The sequence below is a fragment of the Schistocerca americana genome, chromosome 6 (genome assembly GCF_021461395.2).
Source record: "Schistocerca americana isolate TAMUIC-IGC-003095 chromosome 6, iqSchAmer2.1, whole genome shotgun sequence".
NCBI lineage: Eukaryota > Metazoa > Arthropoda > Insecta > Orthoptera > Acrididae > Schistocerca > Schistocerca americana.
The window spans coordinates 270928693-270948823 of NC_060124.1; the positions used below are offsets into that span (position 1 = coordinate 270928693).

Consider the following 20131-nt stretch of genomic DNA (forward strand, 5'->3'; position numbering starts at 1 on the left):
CACAGTTCATACTCCCAGTCAGCTACTGTCCAATTTCTGTATTGTTCGGTCCGTTGAAGGTATTCAACTTTCTCTGCCGGTGTGAGAAATGACATTGTGCAAAGTACCCGACACCAGATATCCATTGCATTCAATTCCCTTCGTAATCTTCGAGCGGCGACTGGCAGCAGATTTTCCTGTCGGTTTTGCAATTCAGCTATTCTCGAAATTAAGAGCGACGGTGTACAAGACGCAAGGTGGATACTCGTCTCCGCTAAGTCGTTTAGGATCTTTTTATGACCACTGTTCTAACACACGTTTCATGACTGGGAGTGGGACACTTTTCCTTGAAGATATGATGGACTGACCACGCTGATACACCGACAAACCAGGAAACTTCATCCAAGGGTTGGTCATGGAAACATCCAAACAATATATGCGGGTTTTCTTTTTTTCAAGCTCCGATGAGTCGCGAAATAGAGATCATAGTGAAAATCGCAGATGTTAAGCTACTCTTACTAGCTACTTCTCTGCATAGTCGCCGCTCCAACTTAGACACTTGTCGTAGCGTGGTACCAACGTTCCATTACCGTCCTCATAGAAGGCAGGTGCCTATGCTTTCTGCCAGTTTCCTAAACTGGTCTGCAGCTCGTTATCTGTGTCAAAATGGTGTCCTCATAGCCAAGTCTGGGCTACATGGGGATGATCACTCTGCAGGAGCGTCATTTTTGCACCTGCAGTGTGCGGCCGAGCATTGTCACGAAGAAGGAAATGCCTGACAGCTACGTAGGGTAGGGTGCATGAAATCAGGCGGAATTCCTCAGAAAGCACTTCACTCTTGGCGGTAGACATTATTGTTCTAAGTATATTTATTTGCCCACTGTGCGCTCAGCAATGAAAAGTGCGACGGTCATTCTAGAGACACTGTGCAAAGCATCTTCGGATTTTCACTGTGGTTTCAATTTCGCGTCCGACTGGCGCTTGAAAATAAAATAGCCCTCGTAACTACTCTCTGTCCAGGGTGTTTGTGTTGACCTCATCATTTCATCATCATTCATAAAAGTGCCGAGATTGGACTGAGCAAAGATTGGAAATTAGTATGGGCACTGATAACCGCGCAGTTGAGCACCCCACAAACTAAACATCATCATCATCATCCACATAGACCCATTGGCATGACTTACGTCAACGGTGGAGGATCACACGACTGCCTGCTACCAGTGAGCTTGCTTACGAGTAGCATAGCATTAAGGAGGAATACAAACTGAGTCGAACACGTAAAACATTTCACGCAGAAAACTTAGATACAATCAAAATCTAGATTTTGGCAAAGGTTACGCACCTTAGCTAAATCTCAATGCTGGGAATGGGGCAAATTCGCAATTAAGAATATTTGGGTTGGAGTGTCGAATTGCGGTAATTACTTCACAACGAAGGAAAACCTCCCAAAAGTGCTATACGGAGCCGGCAGATCGCAGCTAATCTTAATTTTTTCCCAAATCGGAAAGCTTGATTTGTGTGTGTGTGTGTGTGTGTGTGTGTGTGTGTGTGTGTGATCGAGAGAGAGAGAGAGAGCGAGCGAGAGAGAGAGAGTGAAGTCAGTGGTTTGATCGAAATGTGTTGCAGCGTACCTGATGCTGGAGGTTTCGTCTCCATGGCTGATCACGGCGACGAGCTAACTTGCGCTACACAATAGTGGATGTCTTTCATCTGTTCGAGACATGAACGGTTCAAACTTGCTACGGTAGGTTAGCAGGATACTTCTCTCGCGCATCTTCTTTGGATGTACGGCAATGATCTAGAATTCAATGATTTTCGGAGCTAAGAGTGACCATAGTACAAGACAGCAAGTCTGAGAACTCCAGAAAGCTGTTTGGATACGGTGGGAGTGTGCCAACTAACTTGATTTATATTTGTAAAATAATTCAATCCCTAGCATTTAGCGACATATAAAAGTAACGGCAGGCCCAATGTAGACGCTTTGTGTATGTGAATGATACCCATTGTTTTGAAACTGTTTTGTAGGCAGTAATTCTTACAGTTTTGGTGACTAGCGTTTGATTTGCTGGACCTGTCCCGAAATTTTCTTTCATCCTTTGATGTTAACAAACGGAAGTGCCGAAGTGGGCACATGTGAAACAGTTTAAAACCGTAGTCTATAGGCTGGTTTCATGCTGCACTCGATTTATACCTATTTTGAGTCCAATATCCTTTTTAATCTGCATTTTATATTCTTGTATTTGGCTGCCCGTACTATTTTCAGGCTGCACTGTTCCTTCCATTACTGAAGTTAATGGTTCCTAGATGACGCAGCCTTACTGTCACACACTATCGTGTCGCTTCTTCCGGTAAGGTTCTTCGCTCACCTATTCTTTTTAGTACTTCTCCATTTCGTACTTTATCTGACTGTCCATCTAATTTTTACCATTTACAGATAGCAAGACGTTTCAAATCCTTCTGGTAAGCACCAGACACGCTTTCCACTATTGTGTGATCCCCAGTTTTTATCTAAAGAGAATTGTCTATTTCGTATCGAGCACATTCGCATTTACGATAATTTACGGTCCAACATTGTGTCTCTAAGAGATATCTTCTTCGCTGCGTGCCCATTGGATGATAAATTATTGACATTAATGTCATTCAACACTACGGTGGATATACTGCGTTATATAAGCGTACGTCTTAAATCACTAAAAATAACCGAAAACATAAAATTCAGTAAGGTATGTCTCCAGGGTAAAATTATCCCAAATTATGCGTGTATCTAAGTCATCACAGCACCCAACATTGTGGCACAAATCAAGATGTTTGAAGCAAAATTACAAATGCTGTAAGAAATAGCCAACAAAATGAACGAGAAAGTCTCATTAAATCGAGAATTATATGTAGCTCATCTGGAACTTTGCAATACCTCCCCTCCACTAATAGCGGATCATTTATTTAGATTCATTGATAAATATATTAGTTCCACAACTCATAACGTACGATGCGCTCATAACAAAATAGGACAGAATGTGAATTATCAACAAAAATGCACCAAAGAATCACTAGCCACAGTCACCTCTCCAATATAGTTTTATCCAAGAACAAGAAACCTTACAAACATTACGTTTACAGCAGACGAACAAACGCCGGTAGACAGAGAATTGAAATATAATATCCAACAGATACTAAACGAAATAAACATAAAATGTAATAGGAACTACTAAAATAGCCACTGACACTGCAAAACTATCAATAAGGCAGCGAAATACACTAATTCTAAGAATAGCTCAGCTCATAGAAAGAGAAAGAAACCAACAACACAGAAAACATGATTACAGAACAGCTGAAGACGTCATCTAAAACATAAAAAACAAATTCACCTGAAATCAAGCAACAGCAGTCAAGGCAGCCCAGGGCAGCAGCCACATCATAATCAATCAAAATGATTATGTGAATGCAGTAAAAGACCTTTTCGCAACTAATAACATAATGCAAATCCCTAGAAATCCTACTATCAAATATGCAGCTGAAACAGAAAAAATGTAATAAAAAGCTGCAACAACTAACAGATTTTGAAAGAAGACGAAATATTATCATGAACCCAATTATTGTAATTAACCCAAGAACACCACGACTACATGGGCCACCAAAGCTTCATAACCATCTTATTCCAATTCGTCCAGTGCTGAACAGTATTAACCGACCCACTTACCTTATCAGCAAGAAATTGAACACATTACTGTCAAAATTATATACATTAAATATCAAATTCACTAAAAGGACTCTCGTATACTGGCACAAAAAATGAAGGACATCAAAATTCCTCCTAATGTCAAACCTTTGATATCACCAATCCGTAGACAAATATACCAGTGCAGCAGCTAATTACAATCACCCCAAATAACCTCTCACAGTACAGAAAAATTTCAATCTCAGGAATACAAGAAATAATGGACCTACTCAATTTAGGTGAACACAAAATTATTTTGAATTCAACAATAGTACATACACCCAATTAAGAGGAGTAGCCATGGGTTCCAGTATTGTCGACACCTCAGCAAACATTTTTTTGAATATATTAGAAAAAAAATTGCACCCACAAATCCCCTAACCAAGAAAATTATCTGTTATTTCAAATGTGTGGATGACACACTTGTCCTTATAGACTGAGATGAACTTGATCTCCAACATATCGAGCACTAAATATACTACATCCTAAAATGCACCTCACCATTGAAACAGAAACGAACATACCAAGTAATTTCCTGAACCTCACAATCACTGACAATAATAATTAACACATTTTCGAAATTTACGGAAAGCGCGCAAGAACTATCAGCTTCATGCGTGCTAGTTCATACCACCCACAGACACATAAGCATCCGTACTTCGAAATCATCACCAACAGAATACATAATGTACCTCTAACCCAAACTGCCAGACAAACAGAACTCGATACATTACGATATACGGCACAACAAAACGGTATCAACCCAGACACATTAATGCAGAAATACAGGCGAAAAACTACACCTACACAAACAAAAAAGACATAAAGGACATAAAATTATCCAGAGAAACACCAAAAAAGACTAAACCAACATATATGCCTATAACATATGAAAGGCATAATATCAAACAAATTAAACGCAGTAATGAAGTACACAAGTATCCAGTTCGCATATACAACCAAAAGCAATATCCGCCATAAACTTCCTCAGGAAAAACAAATTTACCAACATACGCAAACCCAGGCATATACAAAATCGATTGTCATGATTGCAATAAATTTTTCACGGGACACACAGGGCGCCACTTCAGTATAAGATATCGAGAGCGCACGGAAATTAGCAAAAATAATCCCTCTTCATTCTTCACCAACTTGAAGAACGGTATCCATAGAGCAGAACGAATGGAGTTAGCAATGAAAATTTTACACGTGCTATCTAAAGGTTTAGTAATGAATGTACTTGAAGAGATAGAAATCGTCATACACGAAATACAACGTCGTGATGACATTTTAAATGAACAAACGATTTAAGACATAAACATTTCATGCAAAATTTTATAGGATTGCTAACCAAAGACAACGGATAGACACAAACAATTAACCACAGACACATCGATAAAAAAGATCATACATGCAGCCCTAAATGGTAACATTAATATAACGTAGCAACTGTAACCATATAGCATTTTTGGTCAACTGTGACAATCGCCAGTCTGCCAAATCTGACTATAAAACGTCAGATTATATAAATAACGAGAAAGAACGATTAACAGCAGCAAACCATAAAAGAGCTTGTAGCACAAGAGTCCTAAATCTACACCACAGTCGCCATTGATCATGTATGGACGACAGCACAAAATTTGTATACCTGAAAATACAATAATCAAGATTACAGTAAAATGTAATAAAATAAAAGTATTACGTCACTTTCGCAGATGGTCTGAAGTTTGCTATATAGCCGAAATGGATCTATCACGATAAAAAAAACACTAAACTCCTATTTTCAACAGGTCTCTTAAGTATCTCTTACATCCAATCAGAACGCCTATGAAAATGGTAAGATAGTAATTGAAGAGGTCGGCAGGAGAAATTGCTAACCCTCGATTTAGTAAAGATTTGTCGTATCATGCTGTCTGTTGTGTTTTCGAGTTCATCGCATGCTAATAACAAGTGCTCCATATTTACCTCTAGTTAGTGCTGTCTACTACATAAACTGTTTTGTCTTATTGTATTTATACTCTTGTTTTTGAATTTATCCAGAAATATGATATGTGATAATACAAAATACTCTCCTTTGAGTTAGCACTTTCTTCCATCAACCTCTTCAATGATGTGTATTCCTTGCTGTGCGTACTGCCGATTTAAAAACGGGAACTGCTGATACGAGGAAGGGAATAGGATCTCTTAGTTAATTCATAAATATTTTCCTTCTACTTGGGCATAGAATTACACATTTGGAAGTAAATGTTCTTCTCTTGCTATGCTAGCCAGAGAGCAAATTATTATTTACAATAAACCATCCCTTCGTACTTGTCATTTGTCTCTCCCGTAGCAACGCGGATCCGTAACTTACCCGACAAGATTTACGTAGAAATGTTTCGGCCTGTTAATGATTAACGGCTGTATAAGGGACGAAAATAGAAGTCTGCGACGCCCAAAACTTAATAAAAGTCCTCAGGGCAGCGGAAATTCAGACAGGGACACGGTTGGCTGATGCGTCGCTGTCAGCAGACAATAGATGTGATTACGACGATCGTCGCAACACGACCAGCGAGACACACGTGCTTGCATATTTCCGAGCCCAGGCGCGGACCGGAGGAATGGAAATGATGCATTTGTCATACGGCATTGAATGAGGGAATTGTTGCTGGCCATAAACAGCTCGTCCGGCCGGGGAGATTAGCGGTGGCGTGTGCTGTAATCTCTCCTGACAGATCTTCACGGGCTTAAAAGGAAAACGAAATAAACTCCTCAACACCGTTAGGACACATTCGGAGTGACAGTACTTTTAAAGAGGACGCTGTAGCCGTGTTTCGCGGGCGCCCGTTTGGGGCCGCAGGCTCCTGCAACACGGCCCCTTTTTGGTACCGTCTGCGAACAGCGCAGAGTACTAATAATCTGGAGTACTGTGCTTGGATTTACGTTATTGATACGTTCCCTCACTCTTGCTTGATCTTGTTAAAGCCAGAGAGATGTCATTTGGCAAGAATACTGCACTAGCGCGGAAATCCGACTTTAATCCTGATCACGGTGTGTTAAGACGAAGATGTTCCACCAGTGAAGCCTAATGCTTTCTTCTGAAGAGATAAATATCGTGCATCGAAGTACTGCAGGGAAACGACAGATTAAAGGTGTAATCCATTTTTACCTTCCGGAACAACAAAACAGACCAGCTCGTATTACGCTCAGTGCTCCAGTTTGCGAGGTAGGAATGTGACGCAGTCGTAGGTCAAAACCAACCACGCACACGATTAACAACCACAGCTCTGATGCACAGTCAGTGAGTCCATGGCGTTTAGACAGTTTTTATAACTCGTCAAGGTAAATGATCGGGTCATTCCTCGTCTGCGTATTGAAATCACGTGTGCCCATCATCACCTTGCAAAATAAATTTATTGATACTATCATTGTCTCTTGTCGAGGTCGTTGTTATTACTGACTCAAAGAGACTGATGATATTCCAGCCAACCGATTGAGCTGGAGCAGAGATAAGATTTTGGACACACATTTGGAGAAACGGCAGTTCATATCTACGTCGGGCCATCCAGATTTAGTTTTACGTGGTTTCCCTAAATCGCTTAAGGTCAATACCGGGATCATTCCCTTGAAAAAGGAAACAATCGAATTTCTTCTGCAGCCTATCCTAGTACGAGCTTGTGCTCCGTATCTAATGGCGTCTTCAACGACGAGACGCTAAATCATTATTTTCCTTTCTTTTCATGTCATTAAGATGTCTCAGACCGTTGTTTTTTTTTTTCTTCATCAGTCTTCTGAGTGTTTTGATGTGCGTCGCAACAATATCCTCTCAGATAACTATGGAATATTTTTAATTTTTATGGATATTCCCTCCATACGAATTCGGAGAATCATAACCATCACTGGCACGTACTCCAAACTGAGCTACAACTGTAAGTAATAAATAACACGCCAGCACCACTGCTGGAGAACGTGCAGCAGGTAACCAGAACTGCTCTGAGATTAAATTATATTCCAGCATACAAAAGTGATACCAAAAATCAGTCATGGAGGTAAGCGTAGTTAAAAGGTGTTGCATTATTTCGTGGTGCACTTAGAGAGAGAGAAAAAAACGGAACTTGAATTTTAAACCATTGACTGAAAGAGCTTTGTTTACGCATAGCCCAATCCAAGAAGAGACAGTTTATGTAAATTTGTGGAATAAGAGTTTAAAACACAATTTCTTTCCTTTCTATTGGTGGTGGCCGGTTGCGGTTATCATAAACGTCATCTGACCAAATTAATTTACCCAGGTAACATGGGGAGACTGTGCTCGGAGCCGAGGGGGGATGTTATCAGTTACCAGTTAAACTATTTTTGTAGCTTCCATATCATAAAATTGTCACCATGCAATCTTTAATTCTAACAATTATTTTAAATTTAAAGAGATCAGAAACAATGAGAGGTAGATCTAGTTCATCGAAGTTGACTGAAATTCCATTGAATGCTTGCGGTACTGTGTAAACCCTACTTTCGTCAGCAGCCGACAAACGTTATGTCTAATGGTTTCTGGGCCATAAGCAACGTACACTGCATGACAGAAAAAAGTAAAGCATCCATAAGACATGGGCGGATGTCAGTGTAACTTTGCACACGTGTACGCCGTCGATATGTAAATGGTTAGAGTTACATTTCTCTGTGGCGGGTAGACAGCCACCAGAGTGCATTAGTGTTGATAACAGCGTCAGATGTGAGTGATCACTGTGAAGGACACGCAGATCTCGCGTACTCGTGTGAGACAGTGTTGTTAGCGTCTGACAGAATTTGAAAGAGATCTCGTTGTAGGTCTCCATTTGGCAGGCTGGTCGAATCGTGCACTATCCAGATTTGTGAGGCTTTTGGATGTGCCAGTGGCCTGATGCCGACAGCGTAGGAACATGAGGGCAGCCGTACTCGCCGTCAAGGATCCGGTGGCCACGTATGACCATCGTGAGGGCGGATCGCTGTTTTGTAGCCCCCGACGTCTGCGCCTGCCACCCGGTTGCGTTTGGAGTCGTGCGGTGATCGGGACTCCTGATAAATGGCATCGCAATGTGATTAGCCATAAATCGCGATTCTGTACTGCCCAGAATGACAATCGTCGGCGAGTATGAAGACTATCCGGGGAGAGGTCCCAGTCTTGACGTTTTGGGGGAGAACCAGTGGTGTTGCATCAGGAGTCATGGTGTTGGAAGCCATCGGGTATGACTTCGTGACAGGGCTGGTAGTGTATGAGGGAACTCTAACGGCACAACGGTGCATCGCGGACATTCTGCACCTTCATGTGTTACCTCACGTAAGATAGTATGGTGGTGTCATTTTTCAACAGGACATGGCACGAGTCTCTATCAACTGTCTGCGTAATTTTGAGGCACTTCCATGGCGAACGATATCCCCAGATCTGTGCTGACTGTGACTTGTGTGAGACAAACTCGGAGGTCAGCTCTATCCCAGCGCCAGTAACCAGTATATTAAGGACCAGCTACAACAGTTGTGGGCCAGCTTGCCCTACGAGAGGATACTGATTTGACACCCTTACCAACCGAATCGGTGCACGCATGTAGGGCAGAACGGGTGCAGCATCAGATTGATAAGTACGGTCATACTGGCAAGTTGTTTGTGAATGTCACACAATTTGTAATCATTGAAAAAACATCACATACCATTTGAACTCGTGAAGTTTCTCATTGGTTCCTCTTCGCCTTCTGAGCGCTTCACTCTTTTTCTCAGGCGGTGTACATATGCAGTTACAGTTCCGCATACATATTCCGTAAATCACTGTAAATCACGCGTTTCAGACTGCTTTGTACCAGTACTAATCACGTGCTGGTCCATTTCACTCGAGCCTCCGTATGCACCCTGATCTTTGTCAATTTTAGGGATCCTTACGTGGATTATACTATGGAGGCAGAAGAGTTGAAAATCGACTATCCGAATTTATCATGACGGTTCACGACAATATCACCATCCTTCTGAAGATTCGCGCTAAATTATTTGAGCAACACCACCTCACCTTCGGATGTGGGCTATATCGATATGTCGGGATTCTCAGAATTCGTTCGTTTATTATCATACTTTTTTGACGTTGATTACAAGCACTTGAACAGTACTCTAGAACAGGTCCACAAGCATCTCGATTACGATGTCCTTGATATAGTTTTTTTTAAAACAAGAAAACCTTGGCAACGACTTTGTAAAGAAACTTCAATGCATCGATTTTTAGTTACTTCGTTCGTGAATGATGTCTGTTGTGTTTCCATAGTGAGAGATCGAAAATGGGATAATTCTGTCTATTTCTGCGATAAGTTTTTCTTATCTATAACATTTATACTTTTTGAAACTCTGAAACGATGTTTTTTATTTTAAAAAAACCTATATGATGACGAAGCTCGCGGACTTGTGAATGTGTTGATTACATGAGTGTAGATAACTTTTTCATTTTACAGAGGAGAGCATTACTGAGCATATGTAACATGATATGCTGCGTAAGACGTAATGACCCTTTTATTTTGTGAACAGCTGAGAATATCGAAACTAGATCTTCACCAAACGCTAGTACGCAGATAGGGGCGAAGTTCTCTTATATTGTCAATATTCATAAGTTTTGTATCTCCCTTATATTATAGTAAGTATATTCTTTTTATTCAGTGGAACGGCGTAGTGTTTTTAAAAGTAAGGAGGCGACTTAAATGGTGAACGCCTCTTAACGCAAGTTTTTCATGTTTCTGCAAGAGTACACACGACGCAGTGTAGCCGCAGTAAGCTACTGCTTTGTAAATCGCGCCAAGCAGGAAACTCATGGCAAGTGCCATCCGTACGCGCAGAAAGAAGATAATCCAGAGCTACTGATATAAAACTAATTTCTACTGACACCAGTTTATATGGCAGAGTTAAAGATTTTTGTATCCAGAACTGCTCTAAGTGTTAGCATGTCAGAAGGCGCTTAGGAAAACTATTTCAAGTGTGTGTGTGCCATAGTGTTTTCGCGAACAGTTTTTATGAAAACAGCTGCAGGTAGATGACGTAGTTTTTCAGTTATGTCTGTGCCCAAGCGTTTGGCTAGATGCGTACGCGTGTTACCACTGAAATAGAAACGTCATCCGTCGGGCCTCCGTAAGAAAAGCGCCCTGTCCACGGAGAAAATCAATACCTGTATTTGATTCGACCTCTGAACGCCCCATGAAGGTACTACTCAAATACTTATTTGAATGGAATACACAGGTCAGTGAATGAAACATTTTACTGAAACATAGCACCGTCTCTCAGGTGTTGTGGAGAAAACCGATAAAATTGTACATGATGTACGAAGCCACGACTTTCGAGTGTCTGAAGTACTGACAGATGAAACGATTACTGATCCCATAGTCTTTGGCGATTCGTGTCATGTTGTCATTCCGACTGATAAGATTCGTAGCCAGAACAGTTTCTTCGTGCGATCTGTCAGTTGCAGTCCTTTTACATCCTCTTTCAAAAAATTGTTCAAATGGCTCTGAGTACTATGGGACTTAACTTCTGAGGTCATCAGTCCCCTATAACTTAGAACTACTTAAACCTAACTAACCTAAGGACATCACACACATCCATGCTCGAGGCAGGATTCGAATCTGCGACCGTAGTGGTCGCGCGGTTCCAGACTGTAGCGCCTAGAACCGCTCGACCACCCCGGCCGGCATCCTCTTTCATTCAAGCAAGCTGCCTGTCCACACTGGTGTCCTGATAATCCCTGTAAGTGCCTGATGCGCTGGACACTGGCGATCAGAAAATGTGTCACTATACCGCCATCCTTTTCTGACAACATTTCTTTGACATTCACAGTAACAAGCAGCATGTTATGTAACTCCTCACCATTGATTACTTGTACGAGAGCGAGACACGTAGTAGAAATGAGCTGTCATATAATAAATAACAGACAGGTCAATACACGACACATTACCTCATAATCCTGCTCTATTGACAGGTAAACAGCTGACAGACTTGACACGAGACTGGAGTTTGGCAAGAGACACCTGCATGGCGGTGTTATCGGAGTCCGTGTGCCTTGCCTCTCAGTTTTGTCACGCTTCTTGGTGAAAAGTTTCAGATGCAACATTAAGAAAGGTTGTATCACTGTAGTCGTTAGTCAATGAACTTTTTGTTGCTGTAGGAAAACAATACATCGTTCCAGTTAAGAAAACCATACTTTCTTTAAAATCTCGTTGAATGAAAGAATACTAATCACATAATGAACATAAGTGCCCTTCTGTCTGTTATCATTTGCCGGAGACCCTTTGAACTGTTAACGAAGTAATCGGGGACTTACATCGTTTGACACTCATCCTATTTGTGCTGGATGTTTACAAAAGACGTGTCCCACATGGCACTGGTGAAAACTAGAAAGAAAAGTCCAACGAACATGCGTCTGGAAAGAAATACTTGTTGAGGTATGTGCCATTTTATTTGCGTCGAGAACGTTCAGTATTCCGTGCTGTAGGCTATGTTCCTGTTGACGTCCGTTGCTCATTTCCAGTTCGTTGTGTTTGTCGCTGTGCTTAGTTCCCTGTGATTCTGTTGTCAGGCAGCACTTCCTCTTATCTCCTATGTCAGCCATTCCTAACGTATCGTTTTCAGGTTCTGTTAGCACTGGAACGAGATTACAGATTCTCTGGAGTGCGAAGAACTTAAACAGTGAAATGGAGACCTATTATTTCACGTGGGAAATGTTGTGGTTTGACTAATGACAGGAACGTGTTATGTACGCCGAACGACGTCGTCAATGCCGCATTCCATCTGAAAACTTGTTCTCCAGGATGTTCCAGCCACTTTCAAGCACGGGATCACTCGCAACAAAGGCAAGGTACCGCAGAAGATCCACCACAGTTCGCACACCGGAGATGGAGGAGTGAGTAGACGAGTAGAAGAAATGCTGAAACAATTGTGCAAAGATTTGCGTCGTAAATTCTGCAACAGCCGTTATTTTATCCGTATCGCATACACCGTGTGCGAGCTCTCAAGCTATACGATCACTATTACAGCCTACAGCGCTGCCAGTGGATTTTAAAAAGAAGCGCTGTGGATCTGCAGTTACAACTTGAGATTTACTTACAGATGAGGCAAGATTGACACAGAACGAGATAACAAGTTTTCACAATAATCACATTTGTGCGGATGCAAATGGGAGTACTAACGGGAGCTTGCCACAGGATTCGCTTTAGTGTCAGTTAGCGACCCTCCCCGGCTTCACACTGGCAGCACTGAGTATCTACGGCCGACGGCTTGTTTGGCGTAGTAGTGAAAACCACATCAAAATCCCTACAGCAGTTCCTGAGATTAGCCTTTACATAAAGACTGGAAAGTGAGCAAAAATGATGACATGCTCTTAGGGCGATACACTTTACTGAACAGATGGACCGAAACTATCGTCAATTTCTGCAAGACAAATTATTTGCTCTTTTGGAGAACATTATGCTTGCAGAAAGACAACGGATATAGTTAATGCATAACGGTGGCCCATTTTCTACGTTTCGTACGATAGTTCTTAACACAAACTTTAATAAGCGATGGATTGGTCTAGAAGGTCCAGTAGCATGGCCTTCCCGTTCACCTGACCTTATTCTCTTAGATTTCTGATCATGGGTCATTTAAAGACATTGTTGCATTTTACACCCACTGAGAACGTGCATACTTTACAGGATGCGCATGTGATCAAATGGGAGGGCTGCCATGAAGTGTTCGCACGAGTACACGATTCTTTGAGAAAGATGGCTGAAGTATCTAGTGCCAACAGATAGACAACCAGGATTGAACAGAATGGCCCATGTCTGAACAGATATCTGTCTGTCTCCAGATAGATATTTGCAGGATGTTTTTTGTGGTTTTGACCTGTACTATTTCTGTTAGAGTATGTGACACTTTTTGTTAAACACCGTGTATTTGCACTATTGCTACAGCTTGTAAAGCTATATCTTCTAGAACACAACAACAGGGCATACAAATAAAGTAATCCTTTTAGTTCTACAACTTGTACGTTCAAATAAATTACTAACCTATTCCTTATATTTAAGTACAATCTCGGACCAAGTTATCATCAGTATTATCACTCAAGTCAACATCCGTTTTTCTCATCACATGCTAATCGTACAGGCATGAATTGAAGTTCCGTTAGAAAGGTTTTTTTAACCGGCTTCTGACATTGCATACCGATTTTGCGCCGAACTTACCATTTGGGGAACATTTTAACATAAATGATACTATTACCTATCATAGGCAAAAGATCTTAATGGATGCCCAGCTTCGTATCTGTATTCTATGAAGCTAAGTTATCAATCAGGACTAAGAGGCACTCTTTTCATATTTCCTTATCACAAAAACCATTTGTTTTAAAGTACTTATTAATTGGATAATATGCGTTCAACATTGGCATAGGTAATAACCGTGACCACTGCCGTAGACCATTATTTTTGCCCGTAGTACAAGTTGACTTTTCTAAACGAATATACTTCCCAAAACGACAATCATCCTGTAGAATTCTTACATTCATTAGATCTGTCAGGATTGCCTTTATCCCAGCCATTACACTTATTCCAGATACTATCGTTCTTCTCACTGGTCACCTGGTCGAAAAAGCGTAAAAAGTGAAAAGGAGCTACACCTAGCCCGTAATAGTCGCTGGATAAATTGAAGGTTCTTGTCTTGCCAAACGGTCTTTTATTTCCATGTCTAACGATTTAATTTGAAGTTGGTCAAGAGTCAGATCCGTGCTGTGTGTGTGTGTGTACGCACGACCATTCAAGTTGGTACTGCAATTATGTCTCTTTTTGGTTAGTTACGTGTTGAGCTTCTACATTTTAGCAATTACAGTGTCTGCTGTATGAACCCAGCTATACGCAGCTTTCAAGCAGAGATCGCAGATGCCAGCGTCAGTAGTTAGTGAGAGCCATAGTCGGCTAGAACTGCAGCAACACTAAGACGTTGCCATAGAAATGGTCATAGTAGATGTATGAAGCAGTCGCGCGAAGCTCGCCTCAACTGACAGATATTCTATGGCCGACTGGGACGTAGTTAATGAAGCCAGTGTGTATTTGTGGATGATAAAAAGTATTAAATTTAAGGCATTTCTCGTGATGGAGAATCGTGCTTTTCCATAAAAATACGTTACGAGTGATAGGAAGCTCTAACGTGCATTTTCATTGATTCAGAAATAATAATATCAATAATGTGATTTCGTAAACCAGACATTGCATTACGTATCACGTTCCCTCTGTCGGGAGGCGTGTGTTTTCTTTTTATGTTTCAATGGCGAAGTTGTCCATTATCACCAAATAGTCATCGTCCAGATCCCACAAAATTTATCCACAAACTGATGCTTGTCGATGTATGCTTGGACTGTATGGATGCAAAGAAGATTTGTGCATGCTTGCGAAAAATGCCTGAGCATTCATGCTCGTCAAGCTTTAGCAATTTGTGTGGCCGCCTTAAAAGCAATTTCAATGAGGCTAAAGTATCGTTTTGCAGCGTTGTGACCTGCAGTCTCGTTACATAATTCCGGTGTTATAAAGCAAAAACAGTCACAAATATTAAAGCAAACCTTCATAAAATCATTGTACAGTATTCACTGTATTTTCCACAGATAGAATAATCCATCCCAATAACCTAGCACCTAATCTCTTGAACTAAATATCAGTGTTATGTCACTTCGAATGGGTGTGCATTTTATAAAGGAATTACGACGTGGTATTCTTGGTGCAACTGGTGCGCCAGCACTTAGACTTTACACTCAAGTATTCAGGAAAAACAAATTATAACTGTTTAAAAAGTAATCGCAATATCATTCAATGCTTTTATCCCACTATGAGCCAAGTCGGTCAAAGTCTTCACGGAAAAATGTTGCCTACAGAGCCATGATTGTACCCTGGCGTTCACCTCTACCTCCCGAAGCAAATCTACGGCCACGAATGTCTTTCTTCAGTGTTCCAAAAATATTGGAAATCGCGTGTGGAGAGGTCGTAACTGTATGGAGGAAATGTAAAGGTTTTCACCCACATATTGGCAAGCATGGTTCAATAGACAACAGCAAATATTTTTCCATAAAGGCACTGCGCGTCTTACATCACAGTGCGATAAATATATCGACATTTATGGCGACTACTTACGAAATAATAAAGTTTACTTACTTTGTAGGGTTCTCTGCCTCAGTAGGTAGAAACGAAACCCTTACTGGATCAGTTTGTTTTCCGTCTGTCTGTCTGTCTCTGTATGACTGTAATGCCTCTTTTTCTGAGAGACTATATATGAAGCTGAAATTTATGTCACATACCAAGGTATATGGTCGCTTGGCGATGTGAAACATTTAAGCTTCTCCGCCAATGCAGTCCGAAGGTACTGCCATCTATGTCACATATGTTGACACTCTCAACCGCACTCATCAAAACCTACAGTATAGTGGCTATGTACATATGTATGGATCATCTGTCCATAAAGATAATTAAGTATATAGGGAACCCACAGAGTGCGAATCCTACTCACACTTGGCCAATTATTGTTCATCTGGATCGTTTTCATTTGACTGACCTTATACTCTGTCCTCCGATGCATTATCTACTTCATTGGAAGTCTTTGCCCTCTCTCTGGGCGAGAGATGAACAATGTATAGGCCGGCCGAAGTGGCCGTGCGGTTAAAGGCGCTGCAGTCTGGAACCGCAAGACCGCTACGGTCGCAGGTTCGAATCCTGCCTCGGGCATGGATGTTTGTGATGTCCTTAGGTTAGTTAGGTTTAAGTAGTTCTAAGTTCTAGCGGACTAATGACCTTAGCAGTTGAGTCCCATAGTGCTCAGAGCCATTTGAACCATTTTGAACAATGTGTAGTCTGGAAAGTTTTCCAAGTATCGCATCGGTTTGAGATTGAGATTTTCACCCTGCAGCGGAGTGTGCGCTGATCTGAAACTTCCTGGCAGATTAAAACTGTGTGCCGGACCGAGACTCGAACTCGGGACCTTTGCCTTTCGCGGGCAAGTGCTCTACCAACTGAGCTACCCAAGCACGACTGACGCCCCATCCTCACAGCTTTACTTCTGCCAGTATCTCATCTCCTACCTTCCAAATTTTACAGAAGCTCTCACATCGGTTAACCTACACTCTATGAGAGGCTTTGTGACGGCATCCAACGCTGTATCCCCACCAGACCCATTTTCCACGTATCTCCCGATAGCAGACGGTACTGAACGCCCCACCCCACACCATCAGTTATACTAACAAATATTGACTACTCTTAGTACTCCTTTTGTCGCTGATTTTCCATACACTTCTGTAAGCTAGGCTTCACAGCTTTTAGAAGTTTTATTGTTCTAGAAATAGTTTCTGCAGCTTACTTCACACTTTGGCAGGCTTTTTTAAGTGGTGTATGTCTTTAAATATGTGGTAAGCTCCATTTTAAATAATTATTAAGTATGTCGAATGATGACGTACTATCGAGATTAGTTGCAAAACAATAACGTTTTTAGCAGTTTCATGATGATTATAGGCCCTATGTCAGATGCAGACTCTGGACTGCTCTCCATTGCTGCAGCGGTCATGTCTCGACCTTGTGAGAACTCGTAGTAATATTTTCCCGTCTGTAGCTTGCTGATGTGTACTGGTGGCGCAGGATGGCGGCGGCGGCCGGCTAGGCGCCCGCTGCGGCTGCTGGAGATGGCGCCCCTGCTGCTGGTGCTGCTGCTGGTGGCTGGCGGCTGCCGGCGCGCCGGCGCGGAGCGCGTGCGCGACCTCGAGGTGTCGGAGGGCGCCCCCGTCGGCACCCGCGTCGGCTTCATCGGCGACGGCGGCGGCGGCGGCAGCAGCTCCTCCAGCGGCGGGGGCGGCGCGGGCGGCGGCGGGCCGCCCTACCTCATCGTGCCCGTGCCCGGCAGCGCCGTCGACTCGGACCTCAGCATCGAGCAGACGACGGGCGAGATCCGCACCAAGGTGCCGCTGGACCGCGAGACGCGCTCCTCCTACTCGCTGGTGGCCATCCCGCTCAGCGGCGAGAACGTGCGCGTCGTGGTGCGCGTCCTCGACGAGAACGACAACGCGCCCACCTTCCCCACCGACGCGATGCTCATCGAGTTCCCGGAGAACACGCCGCGCGACGTGAAGCGCACCCTGCACCCGGCCCGGGACCTCGACCTGGGCGCCTACAACACGCAGCGCTACAACATCGTCTCCGGCAACACCAACAACGCCTTCCGGCTGTCGTCGCACCGCGAGCGCGACGGCGTGCTCTACCTGGACCTGCAGATCAACGGCTTCCTGGACCGCGAGACCACCGCCGCCTACAGCCTGCTGATAGAAGCGCTGGACGGCGGCAACCCGCCACTGCGCGGCACCATGACCGTCAACATCACCATACAGGACGTCAACGACAACCAGCCCATATTCAACCAGAGCCGCTACTTCGCGACGGTGCCCGAGAACGCGACCGTGGGCACCAGCGTGTTGCAAGTGTTCGCCACCGACACGGACGCCGGGGAGAACGGACGAGTCGAGTACTCGATAAACCGCCGGCAGAGTGACCGCGAGGGAATGTTCCGCATCGATCAGGCGACGGGCCTCATCGCCGTCAACAGGCCGCTCGACTTCGAGACGAAGGAGTTACACGAGCTGGTCGTCGTGGCCAAGGACCGCGGCGAGCAGCCGCTCGAGACGACCGCCTTCGTCTCGATACGCGTCACCGACGTCAACGACAACCAGCCGACGATCAACGTGATATTCCTCAGCGACGACGCGACGCCCAAAATCTCCGAGTCGGCCCAGCCGGGCGAGTTCGTGGCGCGCATCTCCGTGAACGATCCCGATTCCAAGACGGAATACTCGAACGTGAACGTGACCCTGCAAGGAGGGGACGGCAAGTTCGGACTGGCGACGCGCGACAACATAATCTACTTGGTGATCGTGTCGCAACCCCTGGACCGCGAGCTGCAGCCCAACTACACGCTGTCCGTGATCGCGACCGACCAGGGCGACCCGCCGCTGCACGCGTCGCGCACCTTCCACCTGCTGGTCACCGACATCAACGACAACGCGCCCGAGTTCGAGCGCGCCGTCTACTACGCGAACGTGCTCGAGGTGGCCGACCCGGGCACGTCGGTGCTGCAGGTGCGCGCGCAGGACCGCGACGAGGGCGACAACTCGGCGCTCTCCTACTCCATCGCCGACACGCCCGAGACGCACTCGGGCTGGTTCCAGATCGACGCCCGCTCGGGGCTCGTCACGACGAGGGCGCACATCGACTGCGAGACGGACCCCGTGCCGCAGCTGACGGTCGTCGCCAGCGACAACGGCACGCCGCCGCTCTCGTCGTCCGCCACGGTGCTCGTCACCATACACGACGTCAACGACAACGAGCCCATCTTCGACCAGAGCTTCTACAACGTGTCCATCCCCGAGAACGAGCCGCGGGGACGCTGCATTCTCAAGGTAAAAGCAGCGTTCGTTTATTATTGCTCTACAGGGACAAACTCCCTGCAGTCACTAGTCGATTGTGTGATGGAGCGATCCTCCCTCAGTGTGGGTTACTCCAGACGGTGATCGACTACTCGTTTCATCACCATCTATAATTATACCTCACAAGATACTTGTTTACAGTTGGTTTTGCATGAAAGTGTTCGGATATTTTTTTCTTTTATGTGTACCGAAGGAACAGCATCAATCGATTTACCTAGAAACTGGGAAAACAACAAACGTGAAGCAAAGATTCGAAATATATGTGGCTACATAGATTACAGATTTTTTTTCATGTCTTTTTTGTTATCAAGAGATCGATGATAACATTACTCTAAATTTTACTGCAGTTCCAAGTGTTCCAAAGGAGATGCTTAACCTTACGAGACTGCATGCTCTTTTATCAGCCTATTCTGTTTCTACCTCAGGAGGAGGAGGCAGAAATTCTGTGAACGTATTCCTTCGGGCCTTAGACAGTACCCCTCTTCCACCTATCTTTTCTCCGTATATCGCCAGAGTGCCATTATTTTCTCTGGCTTCGTTATAGTGTTTGCGCTATTTTGCTCACGCAGATCGGTGACAGTAAATTATTGTTTGCATTGACACTGTTTGTAGAGAACATGCTCGTCTGTAAATATTCAATTTGTAGTGTACATGTGGCAGTCATAGTGGAAAGTGCGTATTGTACATCCGCTCCACTTCTAGCGCTGGAGCTTGTTAACGAAAAAGAACTGTACGTGTCACCTAAAGCGAGAGCCTCTTTGATGTTACTTCGTTTCATTCCTTTTTCCCTAAGCTTCAGCGCGTTACTAAGTGCTACTAATGTATTGGATAGGCGGTTTAGGTTGCTGTATTGTTCCTATCATTTAGTTCATACATTTAAAAAAGTTTTAGCTGGTGAATTTTTTCGAATTAGATTTTGGTATTAGCTGTTCATAATGATGCCCTTACGATTAGCCATTTTTCAGAAACGAGAATATAAATTTAGGACT

At 43.7% G+C, this 20131-nt stretch overlaps 1 protein-coding gene across 2 annotated transcripts in view; it reads left to right on the plus strand.

The window, feature by feature from the left end:
* LOC124619573 (protein dachsous-like) overlaps nucleotides 1-20131 on the plus strand; it is a 601949-nt gene that overhangs the window by 46954 nt on the left and 534864 nt on the right. For both annotated transcript variants that reach the window (XM_047146064.1, XM_047146063.1), the window contains exon 2: nucleotides 17308-19115. In XM_047146064.1, the coding sequence (XP_047002020.1) occupies nucleotides 17352-19115 (1764 nt within the window). In that variant the 5' untranslated portion in view covers nucleotides 17308-17351. The remainder of the gene's footprint in view (nucleotides 1-17307; nucleotides 19116-20131) is intronic.